This window comes from Tauraco erythrolophus, chromosome 9 (assembly GCF_009769465.1).
Source record: "Tauraco erythrolophus isolate bTauEry1 chromosome 9, bTauEry1.pri, whole genome shotgun sequence".
NCBI classification, from domain to species: Eukaryota; Metazoa; Chordata; class Aves; order Musophagiformes; family Musophagidae; genus Tauraco; species Tauraco erythrolophus.
In genome coordinates this window covers 15,125,342-15,133,774 of record NC_141473.1, presented here as the reverse complement: position 1 = coordinate 15,133,774, position 8,433 = coordinate 15,125,342, and the positions used below count along the sequence as shown (strand labels likewise).

At 52.7% G+C, this 8,433-nt stretch overlaps 1 protein-coding gene across 2 annotated transcripts; it reads left to right on the top strand.

Moving 5' to 3' along the window:
• Positions 1 to 305: 305 nt before the first annotated feature.
• Positions 306 to 8,020, top strand: SLC68A1 (solute carrier family 68 member 1). 2 transcript variants are annotated; one of them, XM_086616361.1, is made up of 8 exons: positions 306 to 545; positions 1,004 to 1,080; positions 1,846 to 2,295; positions 3,213 to 3,330; positions 4,339 to 4,435; positions 5,187 to 5,358; positions 5,922 to 6,115; positions 6,329 to 8,020. In XM_086616361.1, the coding sequence occupies exons 1-8, from the start codon at positions 381 to 383 to the stop codon at positions 6,580 to 6,582; spliced, it is 1,527 nt and encodes a 508-aa protein (XP_086472487.1). In that variant the 5' UTR covers positions 306 to 380; the 3' UTR covers positions 6,583 to 8,020. The 2 variants fall into 2 exon arrangements, with proteins under 2 accessions (XP_086472487.1, XP_009981643.1); XM_009983341.2 differs by having other exon boundaries at positions 1,004 to 1,083.
• The last annotated feature ends 413 nt before the right edge of the window (positions 8,021 to 8,433 follow it).

Below are 8,433 nucleotides of genomic sequence, written 5' to 3'. Positions count from 1 at the left end.
TTCCTTATGCGGTAAAGGACAGGGCAGCCTGCTCAGGAGGAGACAGTTGTTCCCCTCAGAGCCTGCAGCCTGGCCTCAGCTTAATGAAGCAGCTTTAGTGCAGCAGACAGCTTTTAGTCTCTTAAATCCCCTCCAATCCACTTTTGAACAGCTCCTCAAAGCAATACGAATTCTGATCTCTGCTGGCAAAGATTTACCAATTAATTTGATTCAACTTTTAGTTCATTTAAGAAATTTAATCTGGTTTTATTTTTTTTTTTTTTTCCTCTACTGCAGGAGCAACAATGGATTGGTCTCAACAAAGGTGTAGCAGGTGTTGGGAAAAGACATTCCATCTGAAATGGAGGTGATCGAGGGAGCTGAACGCTGACGGCACCAACATGGGGTTGCGACTGTTGGCTTGTCTTTTTCATTTGCCCACTGCAGTGATCTACGGGTCCCTGTCGCTGTTTGTTTCCATTTTGCACAACGTATTCCTCCTGTACTACGTGGACACCTTTGTCTCTGTTTACAAGATTGATAAACTGTCCTTTTGGATAGGAGAGGTTAGTCTTTTCCATAGGCTTTTGCCTTCTTAGATAAGAAATTTTGAAACCAAGACTGCTCCTTTCTAGAAGTGTGAAGAGCGTTAGTTGGAATAGCAGCATTCCCCTTTGGAGAGGGAGCAAGGGAGCCTTCTGAGTGCTAACTTGAGCTTTCCAGTTTTCTGCACTTACATGAACAGAGAACAAGCTGGGACAGAAAACCCAGAGGCTTTGTTCTTAAGACTGCCTTTCCTCTGGGGATGTTGAGGTGTTTCACAAGCAGGGAAAACCACTGGCCTTGCTGGGGTTTGCTCCAGACAGGGAAATTGTGCAGCAGTGATGGGGCAGGGAAGATGCCCTGGGATGGTTCCTGCTGGTTGTTCAGTGTGCCAGCTCAGTACTGCTTGCTTCAGTAACAGAACTGAGTCTTTGCAGGAGCTGTCCTGCTGTTTGTTTCATTGTCCTATTTTCTTTCCTAGACAGTGTTTCTCATCTGGAACAGCCTCAATGACCCTCTGTTTGGCTGGCTGAGTGACCGAGTGTTCCTTAGCACACAGCAGTAAGTTAAGTTCCACTTCCAGCAGAGGCTGGGAAATTTAGTCTCTGGGGAGGTGAAGTGAAATTGACAGCTTTAAAATGATGGCATGGGAATGGGTGCTGGGGCACAGAACTCTTAAATGGCCTTTCCTGGCATCTTAGAAGTTCATCGCTCTTTGCATGTTATTTCAGTAGCTGGCTGTGTAGAGGAAGTCACGTATCTACTAAGTAGATGTGACCCTCGCTCTTAACAATGACGTTAGTGGTTATATAAAACCTCATGCCTCCTAGTAAGGTGTTGGAAAGTGTCTTTATGGTTTGGGAGACAGAAGGTGGGGAAAGAGCAATTATTTCCACCTGGAATGCCTCAGACCGATTGTTCCCAAACTGCCTGGATCACGGATCGCTGTTAGCCATTAGCATTTCTCATGCGTTTACGTCAGGCTTTTAATGAAAATCATGGTGTGGCTTCTGGCAACTAATAAATACTTTAAGTGCTCATTGAAATAATTTACATTGTGCAAAGCGCAGACAGTGCAGCACTATCAGGGAGAGACTTGCTCTGGATAAAAAAAGTCCCTTTTCTTCATGCTTTTTGCCCTTCTTAAACCCGTATTTTCAGTGTATTCACATATCGGCTGAGGAGGTATCTGATGCAGGTGCTTGCTGCACGAGCAAAAGCTGTAATTGTGTCTAGGCCACTTACGCTGCTTCGTTGGAGAGGGAGAATACATGGTCATGCAGGGTTTTGTCCAGGTTATAAAGTTTTTGTCTTCTCTTTCAGGCCAGGAGCAGAGATTTCCTCCCCAGAAGTAGTTCTGAAGAGGCTCAGAGCACTAAGCCACAATGGCCCCCTTTTTGCCGTCTCTTTCCTGGCTTTCTGGGTTGCCTGGGCTCATCCTGGTTTGCAGTTCCTTCTTTGCCTTTGTATGTACGACAGCTTTCTCACCATGGTCGACCTCCATCACAATGCCTTGCTCGCAGACCTGGCTGTTTCAGCAAAAGACAGGACTAGCCTCAACTTCTACTGCTCCCTCTTCAGTGCCATAGGCTCCCTCTCTGTCTTCATGTCCTATGCAGTGTGGGACAAAGAGAACTTCTTCTCCTTTCGCATATTTTGCATCGTGCTGGCCCTCTGCTCCATTGCTGGTTTTACCCTGTCCACACAGCTGCTCCGCCAGCGTTTTGAGGCTGATGGGAAAGCGAAATGGGACCAAGAATCAACCTTAAAAGAGTAAGTTCCACCAATTCTGTGGCAGGAGCAAAGGCCTGGCATAGATCTTTAGAGTCCTTTTATGCATTGCAGCAAACTAAATGTGTGGGAAGATCCAGGACGAGGCAAATTTTTGTTAATCATCTATGGTTCTTGTTTGTTGATACAGTTTTCAGAATCACTTCTGTCATTCTGGCTCCTAATGCCCTCTGAAAGTAGGACAAAACTATCTCGTGACACCCCTGGCCCAAACTGGAGGCAGAGCCCTGACCTGCTGTATGTCCATCCAGTGTTTGGAACATGAAATGAGTTAATATCTAGAGCACCCAGTGAGGCCTGTGAGTGGCAACATTTGAAGCAGCTTATCATGAAAGCATTCGTGCTTGAGCATGAGGCCACCTTGCTGCCCATTCCTATGGAGTTGGACAAGCGAATGTCTTACCCTTTTGCTCGCTTTAGCTACCTGATAGTGGCTGGGTTGTTGGCGGGCCATGACGCAGCTGGTTTTCCCCGTTCAGCTCCTTTGCTTTTCCTTGGGCTGCCTCACTTCTTGTCTCTTGTAATGAGCTGCCAGCATTCTGCTGTACTAACACAGCAGATCCTGATGAGATCTGCCAGGTGAGCTAACCGCAGGGATCTGGAAGAGGAGTGTATGCATCATGGAATGGCTAACAGGAGGAGAATGCCTTAATGGACAGAAATCTGAATTTGGGGTTAGGAAGACAAATGCTCTTTGGGAGACTTGTTGCCTGTGGTTATTGCTAGCATTAAGCAAACATTGTTGTAGACTCTACTGTTTTGATTTGGTGCAGGGAGAGGGAAGGTTGGGATGGGAGCTGAGGAGAGATAGCTCTGCATCTACATAGAGAGCTGGGGGCTCTCCCGGGTTTGGTGTGAGGGATTCACGGTTGCTTTTTTTTTTTCCCCCCTCACATTAGGCTGTACATTGACAAACTCTCCGTCCCCCAGGAGAAGAGGATCACCCTGGCAGAGTATCTCCAGCAGCTCTCCCGGCATCACAACTTCCTCTGGTTTGTCTGCATGAACCTTGTCCAGGTAGGCGCAGCAGCGACATGTTGTGATTCAGGGGATGAGTGCTGGTTCTGGCTGTTTGAGATGGTGATTCAGCAGCATGTGAGTTCCCCAGGAAGGCCAGAGGTGTTTCCAGCACCCACTTGGTCTTGGAGCCTCCTGCACATGCTAGCTGATTCAGCAGTTGGTAGCCACTCTCCCTGCTTGTGACCCGGGAATACTTCCTGAGCAAGCTGTGGAGTGCTCCTTCCTCTCTCTGCAGCGTAGGCTGGGTTACAGGGGCTGGCTGAGCTCTCTGCAGCCCATCTGGGGTGCAGAAGCACAAGGCCTGGCTCATGGTGGGAACGAGTTCAGGAGTGCAGTTTGCTGGCGTGGCCGTCGGCGCAGTCTCCTTCTCTTTCTACTTTCCTGAGGCTGACATCACTGTTCTCACTGTCCAGCTGAATTCACCTCCCAGCTGGCTTTTACCATTTCTGGTTTTCATCCTCTTCAGTGATTACTGCCAAATGCCGGCAGCCTGCCCAGCTTTCCTCGTGTGCAGCAGTCACAGCTCCTGACTTCCTGGGGAATCCCTCAGTTCCCCTCAGGCAGGCTCTTGATGCTGCTCTGCCTCTTTGTGTTGAAGCCTCGCTGCTGCCTTATCCTTGTCCTCCTGACAGCTGCCTCCTCCCTCCTGCTGTGCCACTGTCTGCCCCAAGCCCTTGTGGTCACCGCTGTCACCTCCTTGCCCTGCCTGCCCCAGCAGTGCTGCGTGTTGAGCAGCTGCCCTGTGAGCAGTGCCTCGGCAGCTGGAAGTGGTGCTGACTCCAGGCACACAGTGGACACAGCTGGTGGTGTCACAGCTTTGCAGTCTCAGCTTACAGTGTCGTAAGCTCCATGGCCAAGCTCTTGCTCTGCTGAAGTACTCGAGGCCCATCGTGCACGGTCCCTTGGCACAGCGCTCCTAGGATAACAGTGCCCAGAGGGCTGTTAGCTTTTTCTGTTCTTACTGTTGTTCCTGCTGACCAGCTCGTCTGCATGCTGCCTTTACAGGTTTTTCACTGCCACTTTAACAGCAACTTCTTCCCTCTGTTCCTGGAGCACCTGCTGTCAGACCAGATCTCTGTCTCTACTGGATCCTTCCTGCTTGGTGAGTCTCCGGTGGGACTGGAGGGAGCAGCTGGGTTAGGACCTGGCCTGAGTCTGGATTCGCTCTTCCCAGACTCTATCTGGGGAGAGGTGTGCTCACACACCAGCCTCTGGGCTATAAGATTCACGTATGCTCACACCTCACGTACTTCCCTGGAACCTCCAAGTCGTCCTTCCTGGGCACAAGAGAAGTAACTTGGAGCCTTTTCTACTGATGATGAGCCCAACATGCTGGACTCAGGCCTAGACACCATGGAGATGTTGCTCTGAGTGTTAGTGGCTGCAGGTAGTGTCCTCGGGATGCAGCAGGGAACACAGCCCTGAATTTAATCCCGTTCTCTCTGTGGCATATGGACCATTTCCAGGCTGCCACAGATCTGTAGGCACTGTGTCTAGAGTTACCCTGGGAGGGTTCTGTGTGGGCCAGGTCTGGTCATGCTGTCCTGTCCCTCTCATTTCTGCTCCAGGGCTGACTCCCAGACCCTGCATGACACTGGGCAAGTCTTGTCTTCCTTCCTGCCCATGAGGTTGGTGGATGGAGGCCTCCGTCTGTAGGGAAGAGTGTGTTGTGACACAAAGCCACTGAGTAAATCTGCTGCAGCCTTCTGTATGTGGGTGGGGACTGTTCTGTACTTTGTGTCCTACAGCCCTGCTGATGATAGCCGGCTTTGTCCTCTCTCTCGATGTCGGTCCTGGGGGCCTGGTGGATACTGAAACTCCCTCAGGCTATTTATGCCTCTGTCTCTGCTCAGGTGTTTCCTACATTGCCCCCCATCTCAACAACCTCTACTTCCTGTCCCTCTGCCGTCGCTGTGGGGTTTACGCTGTGGTGCGAGGACTCTTCTTCCTGAAGCTGGCTCTCAGCGTTGTCATGCTCCTGGCAGGACCCGACCAGGTGTACCTGCTCTGCGTCTTCATTGCCAGGTAGGCAGGCAGCACTCGCTTCCCCTGCTCTCTGCCACCTTGGAGGGGAAATGACTTGTTTCTGTTCACAGAGATGAGTGGGAGGCAGGGAGCAGTAGCCAGGGTCACACAGAAGCCATGTGGCTCCCATCTCTGACAGCACCAGAGCTTGGGACAAGTCATCGCAGAACCCACTGGCTGTGCCTACAGCAGAGTGAGGGAGGCAGCAATGTTCAAGAGGACACAGACCCGGCAGGGCTGGTGGCAACCTGCCCCAGCCTCCCCCAGCTGCTGAGCTGAGCTCCTCCTCTGCAGCCATAGCCCTCAGCATGTGCTGCAGCTGCATTGGCCACTGGCCCAGCATGTCCTGTCCCCAGTCCTGTGTGGCAGGTCAGGACTGATCCAAGGCATCGCTGTGGGGTACACAAGGCTTATTGCCAGTGTTCCCCTCCTGTAGCCTTCTGAAATTCTTATTTTGAGTGTTGGGGAACCTTTCTCATCCCTCTCTCTGTTTCCTCTGATCTCTCGCCTACTCCCATCGTTTCTTGGTGCCCCTATTCAGTGCTTTGCCTATCGTTCTGCAGCAACCGGGTGTTCACAGAAGGGACATGTAAATTGCTCAACCTGGTGGTCACTGACTTGGTGGATGAGGATCTGGTCCTGAACCGTAGGAAGCAGGCGGCCTCAGCACTGCTTTTCGGGATGGTCGCTCTGGTCACCAAGCCAGGCCAGACCTTCGCCCCTCTGATTGGCACCTGGCTGCTCTGCGCGTACACAGGTAAGGATGCTCCTGTGGAAAGCAGCGGGTCACTTCAGGACCTGTGAATTCAGTGTCCTCCACCATGTCCTGTGCCCTGGGTAGGTGCAGAGGGCTCTTCCAGTTGCTAAGCTGTGCCTGGTCTCTGCACCTCCAAGCCCAGTCACTCAGAGGGAATGGACAAGGGTCCATCCCCGCTGTCCCCAGTCTCACAAACTCTTCTTCTGACACCAGGCTATGACATCTTCCAGCGTAACCCCTTGAGCAACGTGGTGAGCGCTCAGCCGAAGCTGGAGTCTGCCGCAGCCTTGGAGCCAGCTCTTCGCCAGGGCTGCTTTTACCTCCTTGTCTTCGTACCCATCACGTGTGCACTGCTGCAGCTCCTCACTTGGTCTCAGTTCAGCTTGCATGGGAAGCGTCTGCAGGTGGTGAAGGCTCAGCGCCAAAGCCTGACGCAAGGCCGAGGACCACAGGTCAAAATGATCTAGGGGTGCCCGAGCCCCCCAGGTGTCGCCGGTTCCAGGCTGGTGCAAGATGGCAGGCCAAGTGCAGGGATGGCAGGCTGAGAAACCCCAATGTTTACGGTTCAACTGTGAAGTGCTGTAATGCCGATGTTTACTCATTCCTGGAGGTGGATGCTGGGGAGGGCAGAGAAGCTCAGCATGTGAGGGGCCTGGGATGCATCGCTTGGCCACAGGAGCAGGAACATTTTATCCTCGCCTGTCCCAGGGTTGCAGTGTGTGGTAGAGACACACACATCCTTGGTGCAATCTTCTGCCCTGGGGAACTGCAGCCTCTCTGTCTGAGCAGGAGGAGACAGAAGAAGGAGTCCTCCCTTGCTAGAGCCCTGCAGCTTTGGGGAGTGGAGTGGGAGGCTCCTGAGGGACCAAGTGACTGAGGTGGGGTTATTTCGGGACAGCAGGAGCAGGGATGGGTGGACCCTGAAGGCCTTTCCCAGTAGCTGGTACAACCCCTCCCACATACAGTGCTGCAGTTCTTGGACCAAACCTGCTCTTGGGCATTTCTTGTTCCCAGGACAATATCCTGCACAGCTGGGGTCTGCTGGCTGTGCTTGTTTTATGCTGAGGCTCCCTCCTATGTGGCCTTGCAGAGGGAATTGTTGCTGGGCTGGCAAAGGTGCTGGGCTTGAAGTGGGCTCAGAGCTTTGAGCTGGAAAATCTCATCTGGTGTCTCATGGCCTGTGTTTATCCCTCCTCTCCCCTGCACAGCGCTGCCACACAGCTGTGCTGTGAGCCCTTTCTTCCCATGCTGTCTGGGGCTGTGGGGCTGAGGTCAGGGAACCAACCCCTAACTGAGCCGATGGAAGTGCCTCTGGTGCCCTGGGTTGTCCCAGGTGACCCAGCGAGGCTGCCTGGCACCTTCCCTTCTTGCAGGAGGAGAGCACAGCCTGGAGGATAGAGCAGGTCTTGCTTTTGTGCCTTTGATTCCTCTTAGGAGCCTGTCGTGACACAATGCTGGGCAGTCACAGGGTTGAGATTTCACCTCTGGGGAGAGACAGACCCCTCAGCTCCTCTCCACTTGAAAAGGTGCCACAGAGTTTGATCATTCCATCTGGCTGCTAAACCATGGACCCAAGGAGGAGAGCGGGTGGTTTGGTCTCCCTGGTTCTGGCTGGGAGCAGATGGGGCAGGTAGTCACTAAAAGGATCCCTGAGGTGCGGGAGCGTCTCCTCAATCCCTGCAACATGTCTGGGGGCAGGCGGAAGAGATGTGCCAAAGCAGAGCTCTGCCCTGTGCGGGCCTGCAGGAGGGGGTGCACGGGCAGCATTTGAAGGCTGGTCCATGCTTCAGGGCATGCCGTTTGTTCAGTGCCAGGTTCCGTCTGGGCTCTCAGCCTGCAAACCTGCCATCTTGCCTCAGGACACAGCTGCCTTCCATCTCGGACCAAGCCGTTCCTGCTCCAAGGCCTCGGTAGCTCTTGATGGTTCAATCATAAGTTATTTGTGTGATTTCTAACAAAGTCTGAGGATGATTCATTTCGTAAATTAAAGATGATTTTTTCTGTATTGCTCAGTGACTTTTTTCTAGCAGGTGGGTCATACCTGGCTGGTGCTGTGGTTGTATGAGATAAAAGGAGACTGCTTTTCTTCAGCAAAACTGTGTGCTGGGGCTTGGCCCTGTTTCTGCAGGGGCAGAGAGGAGCAGCAGGCTGGTGTCTCACCTGCCTTTTGGGGGGAGGACAGTCACTTACCCCCACTGCTTTGGAAGGCCCCAGGGACTGGGCTGTCCCGTTCCTTCACCAGCTCCTGCTGAGGACAGTCACCAGCGTGGGCACTGTGCCCCCTTCCCATGCCCCCAGCCTGCCCTGGGAGCAAAGCT